This window comes from Hemitrygon akajei, chromosome 12 (assembly GCF_048418815.1).
Source record: "Hemitrygon akajei chromosome 12, sHemAka1.3, whole genome shotgun sequence".
Lineage (NCBI taxonomy): Eukaryota > Metazoa > Chordata > Chondrichthyes > Myliobatiformes > Dasyatidae > Hemitrygon > Hemitrygon akajei.
This window is the reverse complement of record NC_133135.1, coordinates 64895810-64917768: the sequence shown is the minus strand read 5'-3', so window position 1 is coordinate 64917768 and position 21959 is coordinate 64895810. Positions and strand designations below refer to the sequence as shown.

Genomic DNA, 21959 nt, shown 5'->3' with positions numbered 1-21959 from the left:
CTCATTGCAACCCTTAAGATGTACAAGTTATGAATTTTGTGATTGTGTTTCTTACTGGTTAATTCCAATTTTTTCTCACATATGCAAATACACTTTGATTATTTTCAACTTTTGTTGACAATGGCATTTAATGCCTTTTAGAGGTAGTAGTAAGCAGCCCACTTAAACAGAAAAAAATTCCTGTGACAATGGTGCTCACAGTATGCTTTTGAGCAGAATGTTCTGGAAATTTAGTCCAATAATAATAATGGAATGTGTACCGTAGATGTCGGATTATAAGCCGCTACTTTTTTCCCACATTTTGAACAGCTTTGAACACTGCGGCCTTTACTACGGTGCGGCTAATGCATGATTTTTTTTCATGCCGCCAAAAACATTTTGCCTCGTAACAGTAGACCAATAAAATTGATGAGTAGTTCACAGAGGTCCAATGAAATTGTACGATAAATCAAGCGCACTTTCACAATTAAATTATTGTAAATCAGTCATTTGTACTCACCCTGATCAACATGGAAAATACTCGAAGAAAAGCATTGTGCTGCCTTTATGGCAGTTATTTAGTTTATAATATTTTCGCTTAGTAATTCATTTGTTAGTATTTTCTAGTTAAAGTTAGAAGTGTTTTAAGTACCCGGTATATTTGTTTTCTGTACTACATCCCGGGATGCTATGACGTCACATCCGGTTTCGCCGCGTCTTGTGGGAAATACCGGTTTGCGATAAACGGGAAGGTGGGGGGCGAGCGGCATTAGACCCGAGCGAACGCTGCTTTTAAGTTAAAGGCGATCAATAACTTTTCCTGGTAGGCTGCAGTATATATATTTTTTACCAGTCGTTAGGAGATATTGGAATGTTGTTCAGTAAAAAAGTATACGCAACGTAATTTGTGTGTTACCGATACGTATGTATATTTAAAAGTAGCCGCGTTACAGGCACGGTTCGAAAAAAAGCATTTGCAATATGTATTTGTTTATGTTACCATATGGATTTAATTAAAAGTTAAAAAATCCTCACGTGTAATATCTTTCTGTGTAAATGTCTCATATTACAACGTGGGACACCTGCGGCCGAAAATCCGGTGTGGCCTAAAATCCGGTGCGGCTTGTACAAGTACAAAATTGATTTTCTTTCTAAAATTAGAGCCAGCGGCTTTTAATCAGGTGCGCTCTGTAGTGCGAAATCTACGGTATTTCTACAGTAAGTCAGGATGATGTGTGACTTAGGAGGAGAAATTTCCTTGTGTGGCATTCCCATGCACCTTGGCCATTGTGTCCATGGTCTAAAAGACGCAATCAGAATTCACCAAAGCTCACAAACTGTTTCCTTTCAGTTAGTCCTGACGAAGGGTCTCGGGCCGAAATGTCGACAGTGCTTCTCCTTATAGATGCTGCCTGGCCTGCTGTGTTCCACCAGCATTTTGTGTGTGTTTTCACAAACTTTACGGCCCTTTTCTCTTAAAAGTTCGTGTAAATTGATAGGTAAGAACACAGTCACCTCCAAATCCCTTTCTAAATACCACTTAAACACATTTCTATTTTCGTTTCATCATGAGTAGATCAAAATCTTAGGAATTTCCCTGTTTTGGGTGTATCCACACCAGACAGATTTCAATTATTTCAAAAGGAACCATTACTGCTAACATTCAGGAATCTAATTTAAACAAACCTTCATGCTAAGGCAGACAACAAAGCACAGATACTGCCCTTCACTTTCCCCTTTTTAGTTTAGATACCGACCTACAATGGAGACACAGATAAATGCAGCAGCACCAACTAGAGAACAAACATAAATAACTTTTAAGAAAGTAGGCAACTTTAAGAACTTTTGATAACCCATTGGAGGACACACGGGTGGCACAGTAGCATAGAGCTTTTCGTAACGCTGTACAGTGCCAGTGACCGGGGTTCAATTTCCGCTGCTGGATGCAAGAAATTTGTACATTCGCCTCGTCACCATGGATGCTCCAGCATTCCCCCCCACCCCCCACCAAATCCCAGAAGACGTATGTGCTAGTAGGGGTCAGTAACCCTTACTAACCCTTATGTCAGCCCTGGAAACATGGTGAAACTTGCGGGTGGCCCCCATCACATCCTCAGGCTGTGTTGGTCACTGACACAAATGATGCACTTCAATGTATGTGACAAATAAAGCTGATCTTTAAAAATCTGATCGATAAGGTTTCTAAAGTACAATGCTAAAGACAACACATTATCATAATGGTAAAGGATGTGCTGGATTAAAACTTGTTTAAACTTTTGTTAAGCACACTAATTACGAAAATAAATTGAATAGCAGCCTCACAAATTAAATTTACCAATGTGAATTTCAACTGCATTGCAATAAATAAAGAAAATGCATATCCTCTGCAGTTTTTGAAACACAACCTCACACTCACCGCCTTCAATATCTATAAGATTCTTTAAGTCTGCCAGAGACTGTTGGATGGAGATGTGTCTTTCTGGGGAGGAAAAAAAAAAGGTATTTTAGTACTCTGAAAATACTATTGAAGTAAAACAGTTTCTTCCAGATAACGTTATATTAATATGTTACTTGGTAAATTAGTCAATATATATAATGCAGTGTTTAACTAATATGCAGTAGGGCCTAGGTCTGAGAGCAAGGAATGAGTTAATGTTTGGCTGATTTAAGTGCCAGTACAGATTGAAAAGATCAGTGCCTCGGGGCCAGAGGAGAGGGATCGCCAGGGTTTAGCTCGCTGCAACAGTGAGATTTACTCGCCTCTGTGTTGAACTGAGGCTGTGGCCTGCAACTGATGGGCTCCTGGACCACCTGCAATGATGACTGGCTTTTGTGCTGTGTACTCACTTTCATGAACTTTAGTTCCAAGTGTTAGTTGTTTGCATGTATTGTTCCTATTTTTTTGCACTCTGCGTGTGATTGTCTTCTTTTTAAAAAATGGATTCTATTGAGTTTCTCTGTTTTGTGGCTGCCTGAAAGGAGTTGAATCCCAAGGCTGTGCATAGTGTACGTACTTTGATGATAGATGTACTTTGAAATTTGACGTGTGTAAGCCCGTTTTATAACTGAGAAACAAATCTTACTCTTTTATTGTCAATTGTGATCAGTAAAGGAGGCAGAGAAAGAAAAGGCAAAAGTAATGAGAAAGGAGCTGTCTTAAGGAGGGGTGGAGAGTGTGGAAAGAAGGTGGTGTAGGAAATGACCAGGGAAGGTACGGATTAGGCCAGGATGGTTTCATTTTCATTATTTATTGAGACACAGCATGGAATAGGCCCTTTAGGGCCTTCAAGCCACACCAACCAGCAACCCTCGATTTAAACCTAGCCTGGTCATGGGACCATTTACAATGACTAATTAACCTACTAACCAGTACATCATGGACTGTGGAAGTTAACTGGAGCACCCGGAGAAAACCAACACGTTCCACAGGGTGGATGTACAGACTCCTTACAGAAGATGTCAGAATTGAACTCGGAACTCCACCAGCCCGAACTGTAATAGGATCGTGATAACTGCTACGCTACCATGGCACCTCCATTTTAACAGAAGTGACTGAGCTATTTTTAAAGAGATGCTTTGTTTTCTTCCCTCTAGCCATACCTGCTGCTCCAGTTGTTGTGGTTGGATCCATTGGTTCAGACAAGTTTTCATGCGCATCAGCGGTGGTTGCAGTACTGAAGTTTGGTTCAGATGATTCCATATCAGAGTGCAAATTAGCTGCAACACTTCCATCATCCTGAACTGAGTCATTCCCAAAACTGAAAGCTGAAATATTTGAAAAGCAAACTGAACTTTTTCAAGAAAAAAAAATCACTGATGATTAAGTAGTTAACAGTTAACTAGTGATATGATGATTAGCTATGTGAAACAAAATGTCTTCAAACTAGTACATTTTGTGAAATGCTTCATCCCCTACTCTTAAATCAAATTTCAAACTAATCCAAACATTATAACTACAGCAGGTTCAAACCCTACAGGTCCAGTTATTTCCTGCAGGTTTTCCAAACTCCAAATTCCCTCTCTAGACACACCCAAAATAATAATTCAGGGTTTTGTTTTTAAGTCACAAACATACTGATGTGTTGTAATTGCTAAATCTGAAATTTTCATTCACACTAACTAACGTGCCCAACAGCTCTGCACCTTCGATCTTGGAAACACAGATTCTTTCCCGCTCCTTCCCCCAAATAATTCATCACTCAGGCTCTGGTGATCCAAGTGCTCTCAAGCTCCTTCTCAACAACTTCATAGAAAAAAAAACATCTGTTATTCTTGGAAATCTTAATACCAATTCTCTTCCATCCTTATTCACTTCCATTTTCCTCTCCTTTCCTTTCAGGATCAGGCTCAAGACCATTTATTCTTCAAAATCATCAGAATAATTTATCTACATTTAACTTTAGTGAGCCACTGGATTATATTTCTTGTGATCCTCGTCTTGCTGAATTCTGATTATCAGATAATTCAAAATTGTATACTCCTGAAAGAAATTGCATTCTTAAATAGGCTGAAAATTTTATACTTAAATACATTATAAAATTGATCAATTAAAGTATTTTTGAAATATTAATACTGAAACACAAATCTTAAAATATATTATCTTCTGTTGGGTTCCAAACATTCTACAATAGTTATCTTTAACTGAAATATTGATCTGGGGCAACAGTCATGGAAAAGCTACTGTGTTATGGTCCTAAAAGTTACATACAACATGGTGTCCTCCTTACTTCTCTCCTCCCACTCATCCTTCACCCAAACCTGTTTGTACAATGATTTCTTCTTCCACCCATTCAGTTTAATGTCCTTCTGTCTGTGTTATCTATTCTGTTTTTAGTCGTTCCAACCAGCTACAATTCTCAACAAATCACTTCATGGTAATGCAGCTTCAAATATTGCCCTCAATTTCAGTTAACACAATTGTCTAAGATGTTAAAAACTGGCAAATAAATCCAGCAGGAAAAATGTTCACTTGTCATTAACTTGTAAAATGTTTGTATTTATGCTAAATCAATTCACCATGATCGTGCATAACAAAAGCAGCAAGTAGTAAAAAAAATCCACAGAAAATTCTTCACGGTTTTTACTGTATTATAATTTAACCCATTTTGTCGATTAAAACACATAATAGTATCAATGTAATTTAGTTTAAATTTGTATATTTTTAGTTGTATTCCACATTTCTGACTTCTAGTGGGATTTAAGCATCTTCATCCATCCATATGTCTGGCACTCAAACTAATTCCATCACAACACAGACACTGCGGACATTGTGAAAGAAAAATTGCGAGCTACCGTTCCCATAAAAAAAGTTGAGACCCAGATATAAAATCAAACAAAATATACGGAAGCTTAGAAGTATTTTCAAGTCTCCATGACAACTAAGAGCAAATAGATTTACGGCAATAAAACAAATATAATGATAAAAAGTAAGCAATCCACCAAAAGAAAGCAAATGTCCTGTATAGGATTTTAACGTCATCTGAAGATGTTGTGAAGCACAAGGAGAAAAAATACAGGACTTGGGAGGTGGGAATAAAATCAAATGTTCGTAAATAGGAGACTTCACATCAGTCGCTCCTGATGCGCCCTGCTCTATGTTGTTTGAGAAACTTTTAACACAATTGATCGCGCGCGTCCTACAATTGCAACCTCGTCAAAATTCACCCCAAAGTATTTCATATGTAGTGAAACGAGAAGTCAGTAACAAGAACAGATTATTTGTTTTAAAACATAAGTTAAATTATTAAATATCTGATTGTCCTATAAAAGGTATTAAATATTTTAATTGTGGAAACATAATCATAAGGAACATTTGCTGATTCCCACATGTCCACTGATTCACACCCTGTTTGAATTCTGGTGCGTATCTCCCGGAGAGCCTGTCTGTCAGCTCCGTTACCAGGATCAGGCCCTAAGACGGAGCTCTGCGGTCAGGCCCTCAAACTAACTCCATCACAACAATGTACAGATGCAAACGTGGTAAAAGAAAAATTGTGGTCTACTATTCTCTTCTAAAGAAGTTGAGGCCCAGATATAAAATTAAACAAACAAGTTTTCGATTCTCTTACTTAAATTTCTATTTGAGGCAGTGTCCTCCTGGTGCAGCTCCTCCGCTCGCTGCTCCGCCATGTTACCAACGGTGACGTTCGATAAATAAGAGGGAGGTGATGCGAAGTGTCAGCCCCGCGCATGCTGCGAAGAGCATGTTGGGAATTGTAGTCCTTTCCGTTTCCATGGTGGGAGAACCTCTGGAGGGATTCTTGTTCCCGTAATGCTTTATCTAACTGAAACCTTTGATTTTCTGAGGAGAAGGCAGCTTTATTTTAAACGTTAATACTTCGTATAGTCAAATTCGAGAAGTTGAAGTGGGCGTCTCGTTAGATACATCTGTGGTAAGTATAAATGGAGGCGGTAATTTCTGAAGCGGAACAACTCTGGTTTTGGTTGTGGGCCTGCGATGCTGGATCACACCTGATGCCGTGCCGTACCTACTGAATCTGCCGGAATCTCCACAACGTTTGACGGAATGACAGAAAATCCCGAAATGCCCAGCTAGTCAGACATTTGGGTATGGATACAAATTAAGCATTCATCAACATTTTATACGCCGCCTAAATCAACCTCTTGAATATTTCCATCTTTTTGAACTAATTCTAAAATAGAGAAATAAATCCGAGAAACAGTCAGAGGAGATGATCAACTAAATCTGCTGGAGACGCCATATCCTCAATGATGAAAATGGTCTGATGTTTACTGTATTTTCGAACTTCCTATTTCATAATTCAGTCAGTTAGACAATTTTTATTTAGAGATACAGCCCGTGCCGTCCAATTACACTCGTGACCAACTAACCCATAAGTCTTTGTGGAGCACCCAGAGGAACTTCATGCGGTCACAGTGAGAACATACAAACTCCTTCCAGACAGTGGCGGAATTGAATCTGGATCGCTGTAGTACTGTTAACGCCAACCACCACGTTATAATGTTGAGCAGTCCCTGTGAGGTGTGTGTGGGAGATGGAACTTGGTGGGAGAAGGGAAAGAAACTGGGTATCGAGGAGCTGGGAATGGGGCTAGCTTGGGGGAGGGGGTGGAGAAGGGTGCGGGACCAACTGGAATATATGATCTGGGTGGACCAGAAAAAAAGATAAAGGAATAGCTGAGTTGCAGTTAGTTACCTTAATTTAGAGAATTCTGTGTTCATTTAGTGAACTGACTCCTTCTAGTTATCTATTGAGATACGGTGTGGTTATGCTGAAACTGGAGAGGGTTCAAAGGAGGTTCAGGAAAATGATTCCAGGATTGAATGACTTGTCACATGAAGAGTGTTGGATGGCTCTGGGCCTGTATTCACTGGAATTCAGAAAAATTAGGGGTAACCTCATTGAAACCTATCGAATGGTGAAAGGCCTTGGTAGAGTGGATGTGGAGAGAATGTTTCCTATAAAGGGAGAGTCTGACCAGAGGACACAGCCTCAGAATAGAGGGGTGTCCTTTTAGAACAGGGATGAGGAGGAATTTCTTTAGCCAGAGTAATGAATATGTGGAATTCTTTGCCACAGGCAGCTGTGGAGGCCAATTTTTTATGTATATTTAAGGCAGAGATTGATAGATTCTTGATTAGTCAGGGCATGAAGGGATATGGGGAGAGAGCAGGAGATTGGGGCTGAGAGGAAAAATGGATCAGCCAGGATGAAATGATGGAGCAGACTCAATGGGCCAAATGGCCCAACTCTACTCCAGCATCTTATGGAATAGGCCCTCTCAGCCCTTTGAGCCATTCCACAATCACCATTTTTTTTTCATTCTAGCCTAATCATGGGACTATTTGCAATTACCAATTTGGACCATGGGGTGAAACCAGAGCACCTGGAGGAAACCTACAGGCAGCAGTGGGAATTGTACCTGGCTTGTATGCACTGTAACGCATTGTGCTGAACACTCATTTCCTTTGCTTCTTGTCACTGTAGGGGTTTTCAACGACTTAGACAACGAGCCAGGCCTCTTAATCCATTAGTTTAGCCTTAAATTTGAAAACCATCTTCAAGGATCATGTGAAGGCTGCTGTCAACTTTGCATTAGTAGATAACATAAATTCCCACAAATCTGCATTCAAATTCTTCAATAACAACTGGAATATATAACCAACCCTAAAAACAATTTAGTCCAACTGTAAATGGCAAACGTACTAGATGACAAAAAAATACTCAACCACAACCTAATAACTAATTCCAGTGAAGAAAACCCAACTTCCAAAGAAATTCTGGAGCCATAAAGAGGCTGAGCATGGGATGTGCTCCACATGGGGAACATGGCTATAGTTAGACATTATTAAACTCCTGCACTGACAGATCCGCTCCTGGTGACATCACCACCATTCACACTACCTTGAGACTGGTTGCATCATCACCTGGTATGCAGGCTCTGATTTGCAGGATTAAAAGAGGCTTTTGAGGGATGTAGTCTCAGCCCAGCTCCACCACGTGCACAGCCTTCCCCACTATTGAGAATATCTTCCAAAGGCAGTGCTTTAAGAAGGTAGCATCCATCATTGACCCTCACCATCTTGGGGTATGCCTTTTTCCATTACTACCACCATCAGGAAGGAGGTACAGAAGCCTGAAGATCCACTTACTGAAGATAGTGGATATGTGAGGCAATCAGTATAATATACATTGATCAGGTCCAGCTGATAATTTAAAGAAAAATTGTTCTGCATCAATATTTGTTAAAAAGGGGTCATGGGTTTCAGAGAGATCTTAGGCTGACTAGGGAAGAGTTGAGAAGGCAGTTTAAGGACTGAAAGCAAATTGTACAATGCGTTTCATTTCTTGCCCACTAACCCACTCTTGCATTTGGTTTAGTTTAATTTGCAAAAAATTCTGATGAAAGAACTATATAATCATAGAAATTTTCTTATAATCTTGTATATTCTCTTACCTTTTTGTACTTGAAATGACATGGGAGGAGGCCGTTTTCCATAGGTGCCTATGGCAGCTACCAGGGAAAAATCTAGTAAACTCATTTTCTCCTGCTTATTGCTCTGTTCTTTTGCAATTAATTCTTCTTCACATATGCCCATAAGCTCTGTTTTGATTTATTTTTATTAACCTATACACAGGGGTAATTAACAGTTGTTATTTAATCTATCAGCACATCTTTGGGAAATGTGAGCATCTGCAGACGACTCCGTCTAATACATAAGATTGTAGAAAATGTAACTAAAGAACATTTGACCCTTTGAGCCTGTTCTACCATTCAATATGTTCATGGCTGATTATCCAAATTCAGTACCCTGTTCCTGCTCTTTACCTAATGATTTAGCTGTTGGTTTTATGTTTAACTCCCTGGACATAATTAATAATTTTGTCTCAACTACCTTCTCTGGTAGAGAATTCCACAAATACATTATTCTTACTGGGTTTAAGAAAAACTTGCTCTTTATTTCAATCCAGATTGTTATGGTTTGTAACTTGAAAATATTAAATTAATTCAAAAAAGGACACAGGAGTCTGAAAGGCAGGTCTATCTTTGTGTTACTTTTAGTGAGGCTCGCATGTATCACATGGTAGCATGATGTGTGCAATTAACATATTTTTACATATAACCCAAAATTAATTAAACAAGAATGCTCAGTCAACAACATGTTTACAAGATCATTCAAATATTATTGAAACATTAAGAACACAACACAGATAAATTTACACTTGGGTGGCAACCCCAGTTCTGGACTTCACCACCATCTGGAAATCTTGAACCATTCTGTCTCATCTCTTTCAATGAGGTTGTGAAATAGTACAGCACAGAAACAGGTCTTGCAGCCCAACTTGTCCATGCTGACAAGTCTCTAATGCCCGTCTCAGCTAGTCCCACATGCTCATTTTTGGCCTATATCCATCTAAGTCAGGTGTTCCCAACCTTTTTTCTGCCATGGACCCCTACCACTAACTGAGGGGTCTGTGGATCCCATGCTGGGAATACCTGCCCTAAACCTTTCTTACTTATGTACATGTTCAAGTATATTTTAAAAATTTTGTTACTGCCACATCCTCTTCTTCCAGCTTATTCCATATGTGCACCCCCTCTACATGGAAGAAGGTCCCTTTTAAACCTTTCCCATCTCATCTTAATTGCATGCTCTCTAATTTTTGATTCCCTTTCACTGGAAAAGTGATTATGTGTTCGCCTTATGAATACCTCTCATGATTTTATACACCTTTACAAGATCGCCCTTCATTCTCCTATGTTCCAGTGATTATAACGTCCTAACCTATCCAGCTTCTTCCTATAACTTGTGCTTGAGTCCTGGCAACATGAGCAGTCTCATTCTTCTGAACTGTACCAAATATAAGCCCATTAGTCCAATCTCTTTCCATGCATTGGTCTGGCTATCTCAGGATTTAATATAATGCACTCCTTTGCATTCCTTCCATTGCAAAACATCTTTCTTAAATGAGGAAATATTCAAATTCTCACAAAATAAAGGTTAGCCATGCACTACACCTGCATGTTTACTTTTAGTATATCATGTACAGTACATGTATACCCAGGTCTCATTGCATTTCTCCCTCTTCCAAGTTATCAAAGTTCAGACAACCTACCACTTTTACCACCAAAATGACCTTGCATTTATCCATCTAATGCTGGATATTCCATACATTTGCCCAGTCACTGAACTTGTTCACATCTTACTTAAATATTTCTGCAACCACTTCTCAACTAACATTTCCACTTAGGTTTGTGTCATCTGCAAAATTGGCTACATTAATTCCTTTGTTTAAATCATGAATGTATTTGTGAATATCTGGGATTCAAGCCCTGAATCCGTACTTAATTATTTCTACTGTTTTGTGTCTGTTATCCTTGTCAATAAATCAGCTCAATCCTATTGCTTTAATTGTACACACTAATATATTAAGTGGGACTTTGTCAAAAGCATTTCCCAATTCGAAATAAAACTGTAAGACATAGAAATAGAATTAGGCCATCTGGCCTATTGAGTCTCCTCTGAAATTCCATCATGGCTGATTTATCCCACTTAACCCATTCTCCTGCCTTCTCCCCATAAACTTTGACACCCTGACTAATCAAGATCCTATCACCTTGAATGGAGGTGTTGGAAATGAACCAGGTAAATTTGAGGGCATGGTGAAAGTTGGAGGCAAAGTGGAAGATGTGGATGAATTCAGCATGGGTGCAGGAAGCAGCACCAATGCAGTCATCGATGTAGTGTAGAAAAACCGGTGGATGGCCACCGGTGTAGGCTTGGAACATAGACTGTTCCACACAGCCAACAAACAGGCAGGTATAACTGGGACCCATGCGAGTGCCCATGGCTATACTTTTCACATAGCTGACAAACAAGCAGGCATAGCTGGGACCCTTGCCATGTAGCCGGCAAACAGGTTGGCGTAGCTGGTTCCCATGCCACGTAGCCGGCAAACAGGCAGGCACGTTTTATAATTTCACTTTTAAAGTCACTGATAATGCCACTCCCAATAATTTTTCCTTTGGCTCATAGAACATAGAATAGTACAGCTCAGTACAGGTCCTTCGGCCCACAATGTGGCCCACAACCCTGCCTCCCATATATCCCCCACCTTAAATTCCTCCATATACCTGTCTAGTAGTTTCTTAAACTTCACTAGTGTATGTACCTCCACCACAGATTCAGGCAGTGCATTCCATGCACCAACCACTCTCTGAGTAAAAAATCTTCCTCTAATATCCCCCTTGAACTTCCCACCCCTTACCTTAAAGCCATACCCTCTTGTATTGAGCAGTGGTGCCCTGGGGAAGAGGCGCTGGCTGTCCACTCTATCTATGCCTCTTAATATCTTGTATTCCTCTATCATGTCTCCTCTCATCCTCCTTCTCTCCAAAGAGTAAAGCCCTAGCTCCCTTAATCTCTGATCATAATGCATACTCTCTAAACCAGGCAGCATCCTGGTAAATCTCCTCTGCACCCTTTCAATTGCTTCCATATCCTTCCTATAGTGAGGCAACCAGAACTGGACACAGTACTCCCAAGTGTGGCCTAACCAGAGTTTTATAGAGTGGCTTCTCCCACTTCTTTCAACAAAAGGTATAGAGTGCTTCCTGCATTCATGCAGAACTTGTCGACTTCATCCACTTTGCCTCCAACTTCCACCCCCGCTCTCAAATTTACCTATCCATTTCTGACATCTTACTCTCCTTTTTCAATCTCTCTGTTTATGTCTGGAGACAGCTTATCTACTGATGTCTATTATAAACCCACAGACTCTCACAGCTACCTGGACTATACCTCGTCCCACCCTCTTAGTTGTAAAAATGCCACCCCCTTCTCTCAATTTCTCCATCTCCTCCACACCTGCTCTCAGGATGAGGCTTTTCATTCCAGAACGAAGCAGATGTCCTCCTTCAAAGAAAGGGGCTTCCCTTCCTCCACCATCAACACTGCCCTCAACTGCATCTCCTTCATTTCATGCATGTCTGCTCTCACTCCTTCCTCCTGCTACCCTACCAGGGATAGGGTTCCTCCCATCCTCACCTACCACCCCACCAGCCTCTGCATCCAGCACGTAATTCTCCGAAACTTCTGCCACTACTGAGCACTCTTGCCCTCCCCCCCCCCTTTCTGATTTACGCAGGATTCGCTCCGTATGCGACTTCCTTGTCCATTCATCCCTCCCCACAGATCTTCCTCCTGGTACTTGCCCCTGCAAGCAGAACAAGTGCTACACCTACTTCTACACTTCTGCCCTCATTCAGGGCCCCAAGCAGTGCTCCCAGCTGAGGCAACACTTCACCTGTGAGTCTTTTGGGGTCATATCCTATGTCTGGTGCTCCTTGTGTGGCTTCCTATATATCGATGAGACCCGACGTAGATTGGAAGACGGCTTTACTGAGCACCTACACTCCACCTACCAGAAAATGTTGGATGTCCCAGTGGCCACCCATTTTAATTCCACTTCCCATTCCCATTTGATGTGTCTATCCATGGCCTTCTCCACTGTCATGAGGCCACACTCAGATTGGAACAACACCTTGTATCCCGACTGGATAGCTGCCAACCTGATGGCGTGAATATCGATTTCTCAAACTTCCAGTAAGGCCTCCCCCCCCCGCCCCCACTCCTTCACCATTCACCATCCCCTTTTCCCTCTCTCACATTATCTCCTTACCTGCCCATCACCTCCCTCTGGTGCTCCTTCCACCCCCTCTTTTCTTTCTTCCACGGCCTTCTGTCCTCTCCTATCAGACTCCCCCCTTCTCCAGCCTTGTATCCCTTTCACCAATCAACTTCCCAGCTCTTTACTTCACCCCTCCCCTCCTGGTTTCACCTATCATGTTGTTTCTCGCTCTCCTCTTCCTCCCCACTTCCCCGCCCCCAGCCTTTTAATTCTTCTCCTCATCTTTTTTTCTCCAGTCCTGCTGAAGGGTCTCGGCTCGAAACATCAACTACCGGTACTCTTTTTCCATAGATGCTGCCTGGTCTGCTGAGTTCCTCCAGCATTTTGTGTGTGTTGCTGGGAGCAAAGGATGTTGGGATTGGTGAGTGTGGAGTGCTGCAAGTGGAGTGTGGGACAGGTAGCAGCAGAGTACTAGGGTGGTGGGGGGATACATTAGTGCAGGTGCAGACACACCCAGCCCTGAGACACCAGGCAAGATAATTTGATTCTTAACAATTGGTTTATTGATCACTACATAATGTCTCTCTGGTGCTTCCTGTTCCCTCCCCTCTCTCTTCCCCTTTTCCCAACCATATTGCCCTCTCCCTGTCCCCTTCCCAATCTCAGTCCACAATAGAGACCCATATCAGAATCAGGTTTATCATCACTCACATATATCAAGATCTTATTTTACAGCAGCAGTAGAGTAGAGTAGAGCTAATAGGACTTGATGTTTCAATACCTATAGTAAGTCAGCACTTTCAATGTTGGCAGTGGACTTGGAGTGGTGACAAGGAAGGTAGGTACTTCATCAGGGTCCTCAGGTGGGCACCCTCCTTCTTTGACATTTCGTTGATAAGCCCACGATGTCTCCAGAGGGCTCAACGGTGCTACCTGGCATCCCAGATACAACCCCCCCCCCCCCACCCAGTTCCATACCTTCCTGTCTTCATCTTGCAGCCCAGTTGTTGTCTTTCCTTTTAATCCAAATCCAATTACTTTCTTCTGCTGCATTTGACGAAGACTTGATTACTTGTTGGAGTCAGTAACCCCTCACCCCCATCTTCTTCTATAGACTGGTTGTAGATGTAGCCACAAATCCCCTGCATCCCACTTCTACAAGAAAAATCTTGATCTTCCAGCCATTCTGGGAAGCTTCAGTTGCCAGCACTGAGTACTTGGTCTTTTTACTCTCATAAGCTTCTTCAGCACCATTTTCCCATGGTGCTGTCAATTCCACAACATACGCCAGCTTGGTTGCTAGTTGTTGTAGCCGCAATGTCTGGGGGAAACACAAGCTTTTTTTCCAAGTCCATGTCCATTTTCCAATCCCAAGCAACCTGCAGAATGCTTACCTCTTTTGATGTTAAATGGTCCTCTGGAGGTTGGCCTGCTGGTACAAATCGTGTGATGTGAACATTTCTTGCTGATGTTTGTGGGAGAGCATTTGTGGTAATTCGCCTCTGTTCTAAGATTGATGCTAGCTGACTGAGAACTTGGTTTGCTGCCAAGTGTAGCGTCCCTGGCTGAGGCTCGTGTTGCATCCTGTTAAAATGTGCCTTAGTGATCCAGGTGCTTGACAAAGAGAGCAAGTGGGGTCTTCTCCTCACCACTGGTTTAGGTTCTGGAGTGTGGGTAGGAGGTCATAAGTGGCTCTTATGACAAAACTTAGCCGAGATCCCTCCATCTCCCAGATGTCACACCAGCTGAGTTTCCTCTTTTCCAGGATCTCCCAATTAGTCCATTGGCCCTGCTTGGCCATTGAGATGGCCTGGCGTGTCGCTCTGCCTCTTCCTGTCTTCTCACCTCCTTCACCATGAGCCGTCTCTTCTGCACTGATGTTGCCTTGTGCCATTGAGGCGGCTTTGGGACAAGCCCGAGTCCGGCTGTTCCAAGTTGGACTTGGCTAACCACATCCCTGAAGCAAAGAGCAGACTTGGCACTCTGAACGGCTTCAGATGGGGTCCACTTCCTCCCATTGCCACACAGTGGGGTGCTGTTCGAATAACAGTATCTTCAGATTCAGTGAGCGTCATGACCAACCTTGTTTTGGTACATTTGAATTCTTCCACAAGACTTGCAATTGGTAATTCTAATTTGCCGTTCCTGTATAGTCCAACAGGACTTAAGCATCCTGGAAGTCCAAGCCACTGTTTCACATGTGTGCTGATCACTTTTTCGAGCTTTTCCACCTTGTTAATGGGTATTTCATACACTGTTAAAGGCCACATGAGTCTCAGGAGTATGCCGAACTGGAAGCACCACAGTTTGAGTTTCCCTGGCAGCCAGGTCTTGTCGATGCAAGCTATGTACGTGATGGTATCCTTTTTGTTTAAACTGCTCGGTGTCCTTGAGCTTAGCATCATGCCATTGGCCCAAGCAGTTCACTGGCATTTCTGAAACAGTTGGGACAGGTGTTCAGTCTATATGAAATCTTTGATCAGTGACTTGACCTTTGACAATGGAGATGCTTCTGCACTTGCTGGGCTTGATCTTCATCCTTGCCCATGTGATGTTTTGATGAAGCTTTTCCAGAAGTCTCTAGGTGCAGCGGACAGTTGTTGTCAGTATTGTCATATAATCCATATAGGCTCATATCGGTGGTAATCTTTGACCAAACTGTAGCCGTTTTCCTCCTGCAACCCATTTTGAGGCTCCGATAATAAGCTCCATTGTGATAGTGAAAGCCAGTGGGGAAATGGTGCACCCCGCCATGATGCCTACTTGCAGCGGTTGCCAAGCTGTGGTGAAGTCTGAAGTTGTGAGACAAACTTGCATATTCTGAAAGTAGTGTTTTACCAGATTTGTTATTGTTGCAGGCACCTGAAAGAATTCAAATGCAGTCCACGGTAGGGAATGAACTGATCCATAGGCATTGGCCAGGTCAAGGAACAAGACATGCAAAACCTTTCCTCCTTTCTTAGCCATCTGGATTTGATGCCATATGACTCTAGTATGTTCAAGGCATCATGAGAAGCCTACTATGCCAGCCTTTTGGATTGATGTATCAATGAAATGGTTTTGTTTCAGATACTTTTTAAGTCATTGCGCCAACACACTGAAAAAGATTTTGCCTTCTATGTTCAGAAGGTTTATTTGGCGAAACTGTTCGATGATGGACGAGTTCTTTTCTTCGGGGATCAGAACTCCCCTCGCTCTTCTCCAGGCTTTGGGCATCACTTGCTTTTCCCAAGCATCTCTCATATTTCACCAGAGAAATTTCAGAACATCCGGGGCGTTCTTGTAGACACAATACGGAACACCGTTAGGGCCTGGCGCTGATTCCGATCTCACCTCACTCAGCTTTGGAGGGCTGATGTTAAATTGATGTTGTGGGGTGAGATTAGTGGAATGTCAGCTGGGACAAGTATTGGTTCATCTTTTAGCTCATCAGTGTGGATGGTTCTAAGATGTCTTTCAACCTCTTGATGCTTTCAAGGATCCGCTTTTCTCTTTTGTGAAAATACCTTTCACATATTTAAAGGGATCTTTGTAGAAGTCTGTTCTCACTTTTTCCTTATTTTTTGCGTCGTTTCCTTAAATTCTCTGCTCTGTGCTGCTTCAAGAGCCTCTGTTTTAGGTCTGCTTGAAGGAGGTTGATGCCCTCTCTTTCCTCAGCTGTTGCTTTTTTCCAGACTTCCTCAGGCCTCTCTTTAACAAGTTGTTGGATTTCCTGGAGACGACTGGATTTAGGGGGAGGAGGCATATCTTTCCTGCTGACTTTTTCCTTCACTCCAAATTTCTCCTTTCCGTAGATGTAAATCAGGTCACCCATCTTCTCCAACTTCTTTTCTGCTGATCCCTTGATGCCACTTAAGATCAGGCTCACATCTGCATTGATGGTTTCCCACTACTTGCTGTTAGACTTTGGCCATTTCACCAATGGCTTACGTCCTTGCATGTTTTCCACTTTACAAAGTACCTGGCTGTGTCTTGGACTACTGCTTGTGCCTGAAACTTCTCCCACATCCCGTAGGGTGCTGATACTCTGTGGACTGTGGGTTTCCTCCTGCCGCTGAGCTTCATCCGACTGATTTGACCTTCCTCTTAACAGAACCTGGTCAATGTGGGGCCCTAGGTTGGGGATTTTCAAGCACTTCTTTCGTCCTTGATGAATTTTAAGACCACGAGTTGATGTTACTTTAGTCCAGCCACAGCTACAGGTCTGAAGAACATGTTCAACTGCTGGTTTCTCGAGAGTATTGCCACTTTCTTGATTCATTGTCGTGTCCATGCCAAAATTAGTTACTGGGGAGGTCAGTCAGAGAGTCTCCATGGTCCCCCACTCTCACAAACTCTGGGGGTATACTTCTCTTTAGATTTTCCGTTGGCAAGTGAGGGTGGCTCTTGTGCCCTGACAAGGTGACGGAGCCTGCTGTTATGGGTAGTACAATGCAGTATATAAAATTACTACAGTACTGTGCAAAAGTCTTAGGCACCCTTGCTATATAGTTCCTATCCACCTATAGTTCCTTAGGTGTATATGTATATAAGTGTGTATGTATATTTATATATCTAAGATTTTTGCTCAGTTTGTTAAAAAAAATCCCTGGTGGTCTTGAATGATCCTGTCACTGTTTCCCAAATGCTTTGCCAGTAAAATTTTAATAATATACTCTAGAAAATATCATATTACTGATATCAGATTAGTAACCTAGAGTCCCCTGCTCTCTGAATTTTAATTGGTGAGTTACATTAACTCTGTTGCAGTCCATATGAAATACATATCAAAAATGGCCATCCACAATTTCAACGGTCACATTCTCATGTACTCTGCAGATTATCTGTATGCTATCGGGGATGCCTTTTGACTCAGTCTCTGTCCTTTTCCCAAAGATTGGTTGTCAAATATCTAAACTTGTTTGAGGGGTAACTATTTTCTCAGATAAACACTGAAAAACATAAATAGGTATCTTCAGTCCGTAACACATTCAGACCACTTTCACTCAGTCATTTTTCTGATTTCTTTATTTTTTGACTGAACCAGCTGGTTTTTGATCATATAAATTGACACTGGACTAAATTTCTCACTGCATATTTCTTCATTTGCAAAACAATTATCTTTTTCAGCCCATCTAATTATTAGTCTTCACTGCCACTCTACACTTGTAGTGGCAGCTTGCTTTCCTTACCTCCGTGGATATAATTTCTTCCTCACTTATGATTGTGTGAAAATTCCAAAATTATTTTAGTTTTTATGTTCTTGATTTTTCCAGAATCAAAGATAGTGATGAGTTGGCATACAGGAAGGAGAATGAAAATTTGACTGAGTGGTATCATAACAACAACCCCTCACTGAATGTCAAGAAGACCAAGGAGCAGATTGTAGACTTCAGGAGAGTGAAACCAGGGATCTGTGAACCAGTCCTCATCAGAGGGTCAGCGGTAGATAGGAACTTTAAATTCTTGAGTTTCACTATTTTGAGGACCTGTCTTGGACCCAGCACGTAAGTGCAATTGCAAAGAAAGCACAGTAGAACCTTTGCTTCTTTAGGAGTCTACAGAGATTCAGCATGACATGTGAAACTTTGACAAACTTCTATTGATGTGTAGTGGAGAGTGCACTGACTGGCTGCATCACAGCCTGGTGTGGATACCAATGTCTTTGAATGGAAAATTCTACAAAAGGTAGTGGATTTGACCCAGAACATCATGGGTAAAGCCTTCCCAACCATTGAGACATCTACATGAAACACATCTATCATCAGAGATCACCACCACCCAGGCCATGCTTTTTTCTCACTGCTACCATCAGGTAAAAGGTACAAGAGCTTCACGACTGATACCACCAGGTTCAAGAACAGTTACTGCATCACAGCCATCAGGCTCTTGAACAAAAGGGGATAACTACACTCACTTGCCCGTCCATTGAGTGTTCCCACAACCGATGATCTCACTTTAAGGACTCTATCTTGTTATTTCATGTTCTCGTTATTTATTGCTATTTATTTGCATTTGCACAGTTTGTTGCACAGAAGTTGATCTTTCATTGATCCTGTTATAGTTACTATTCTATAGATCTGCTTAGTATGTCTGCAGGAAAATGAATCTCAGGGATGTAGCTGGTGGCACTTATGCAATTTGATAATAAAATTTACTTTGTACTTTCAAATAGTGTTCCAAGATTGAGGTATGTCATCTTAATGGTTGATACAGAATAGTAGGTGGGAAAAGTGGATTTCTGTGCTCTTATTTGATTTTGTAACATGAGATTTTGTGGAATTGTGTATACTTGCTTAGCACTCCCAGGACTATTCCATCCTGATTGTAAATGTTGACTGAAAAGTATGAATTTGCCAGGAGGAATACATCAGGTTATTGCCTGATTTGCGTGAAGAACAGCTGGCTCAATTTTGGCATGCCCACAGAGGTTTGTGTAGATGGTTTTGGAAGTTCGGCTGAAATGGACAGCAAGTGAGAACTTGCAGAAAATCTACTGAGATTTGTTTCTGCCATTTCTTTCCCTGGAGCTAATTAGTTTAATGTGGTAGTGAAGGTAATGTCTGTGAGAGGGCAGACTGAGGCCCACCCATGAGATGACAAGAAAAAGTGTCCTCTAATTTGGTCTGGATGGCCTAAAGAGCTAAGCAATGTTAAATAGTTCTTAGGATTTTGTAAATGAAACTGTTCCCAATAAATACAAGAAGACCAAACAGCTTGAAAAATGAGAGAAAATGTGCAGATGCTGGAAGTCCAAGCAATGCACACAAAATGTTGTTGGGACTCAGCAGACCAGGCAGCATCTGTGGAAAAGAGTACAGTTGATGCTGAGACTGAGACTCTTCATCAGACTAAACAACTTATTTAAATATCAAAAAGGATTGGAATGTATATTTTCATTATCAATTAAAAGACTAATGATAATTTAGAAGTACCGGTACTTAAATTAAGAAAATGTTGAAATATAAAGCCTTTCACATTTAACAAACCATTAAAAATTTTATGCAGGGTGTCTCAGCCTTTCAGTACAAATTGCCTCCATGGAAGTCTTCATGTGTGGGAAAACGTGTTCTTTCTATGACTTGGATTGACTGTAAAATCTTGTAACAAGTGAAGATCTTCAGTGGTGGATAATTATCCTAAGTTAATGCTGGTGTGCTGAAACATTGATTTTGAAATTGGGCAATGAGTACTTTAACAGTACTGCCTGCTGCTGTGTGAGTTTGGGGCTGGAGAATGTGGGTGGGACAGTAAGAGTGATCAGTCACTAATAGCAGTTGCAAGATTAAAGCCTGCACAGAGAAATTCAACATTGCTATCTTTTACAGTGGCATGTTGGTAAACGTTGCTACTTTTACCATTGTTACCACTGAAAAATATGGGAGATATATTTTGTTTTGGAATAGTTAGATGTGGTTTTGTGCCTTGATAACCATTCTGAGAGAATCCCGCTTGGTTTAATAAAAACTAAAAGCACACAAGATCCAAGAGGAGTAGCAAAGTAATTCAGTGGTGTGAAGCAGCATCCCATATGACTAATGATGTGAGCTGTGGTCTTCTGTAGTTGCATACCCCAGCATTTAGGTCAGTGAACAGTACCTCCTTTCATTTGAATGGGGAAGAACAGCTTCATGGGAGAAGGATAAATATTCGGTAGTGCTGTTAAGGGACTCTGATAATTTGGTGTACAGCTCTTCAGAAATTCAGATCATTTAGCATTTGTCTCACCATGCTATGTTTCGTAAGTGCCTCATGATCACAAGCCTTACCTGGGCCCTGTTTCCCTGCACTCCATCTGGGATCTGTTTTCACGGTGCTCTCTTTAACATTTCCGGAGCCTGGTTTTCCCTGTGGTCCCTTGGGATTAGGATATTTGGCCCATCAAGTCTGCTTCACTATTCAATCATGGCTGACTGATTTTTTTTTAAACCCTGTTCTTCCACCTTCTCCCTTTAACCCTTAACCCCCTTACCAAGGAAAAATCTATCAATCTCTACCTTATACATTCAGTGGTTTGACTGCCACAGTTCTCTGTGGCAACAAATTCCACAGATTCAGCACCCTCATTTCTTCCTCATCTCTGTATTAAAGGGATTTTAATGCTGTGCCCTCAGATACTGCTCTCTCCTTCCATGTCCACTCTTTCCAGTCCTTTCACTGTCTGGTAGGTTTCAAAATATAACACCTCTGTGAAACATTTTTTTTAGAAAAGTGAATTGAAGATTTACTGATGTGCTCATAGGAATAATATCCAACAGTCTGTTTGTCTGGTACTTCTAAAGCTTTGAATGTCAGATTATTGAAATTTTATTGGGAACATATCAATTAATTGAGTTTAGTTTAATGATTATAAGTATGTTTTTAATTATCCTACATTGATTTAAATTATAAGCTTTTAATTTGAATTAAAGAAATGTCAGAATAGTGGTTATCTGCCATGTCTGACGAAGATAGGAGATCTGTGCAGTAGAGTTTTTAAAGTGGAAAAACCATTGCACTAGGGCAGTTCCACTCTCTTAACCTCAAGTCTGGGGTCCAGTGGTGTGAACAAGAGTCATAAATTGGGGTTTTCCTTGGTTGCACTAATGACCATGATGTCTTCTGTGCCTTGTCATGCCCTTCATTCTGAGCATTGCAGAACTGCCTTCCTGGCCATTGGCTCTTACTGTAGGTGTCATCTACCCAGTCTGCTGGAGCTGACTTCACATGCTCTAACAGGCATGTCCCTATCTCACAGAGGTATGAGGCCTGCCAGTTTCCCTCATCTGGTTTAGTTTGCCTGTTGAAGCGATGAACCAGCGGTGTGGTCACTGCTACTTGGGGCAAAGGTGAGAGCTGAGTGTGTTGTGGTTACTTGAAATGACCAGGAGACGCAGACAATTCTTCG

The 21959-nt window shown here is 41.5% G+C and overlaps 2 protein-coding genes across 7 annotated transcripts in view; one reads left to right on the top strand and one right to left on the bottom strand.

Annotated features, from left to right (window-relative positions):
- The window catches only part of trmt1l (tRNA methyltransferase 1-like), an 82353-nt gene extending 76159 nt beyond the window's left edge, over positions 1–6194 (bottom strand). Inside the window, exons 1-3 of one of the 3 annotated variants that reach the window (XM_073063302.1) lie at positions 6048–6194; positions 3580–3744; positions 2396–2458 (exon numbers count right to left, since the gene is read on the bottom strand). In XM_073063302.1, the coding sequence (XP_072919403.1) occupies positions 2396–2458; positions 3580–3744; positions 6048–6108 (289 nt within the window). In that variant the 5' untranslated portion in view covers positions 6109–6194. The remainder of the gene's footprint in view (positions 1–2395; positions 2459–3579; positions 3745–6047) is intronic. The other 2 variants (XM_073063303.1, XM_073063301.1) reach the window with 2 other exon arrangements.
- A 9-nt stretch (positions 6195–6203) lies between these two features.
- The window catches only part of swt1 (SWT1 RNA endoribonuclease homolog), a 189394-nt gene continuing 173638 nt past the window's right edge, over positions 6204–21959 (top strand). For 3 of the 4 annotated variants that reach the window (XM_073063300.1, XM_073063297.1, XM_073063299.1), the window contains exon 1: positions 6204–6371. The gene's annotated coding sequence lies outside the window, so the exon portion shown is untranslated. Of the gene's footprint in view, positions 6372–13389; positions 13515–21959 lie in introns of all 4 variants that reach the window. The other variant, XM_073063298.1, reaches the window with a different exon arrangement.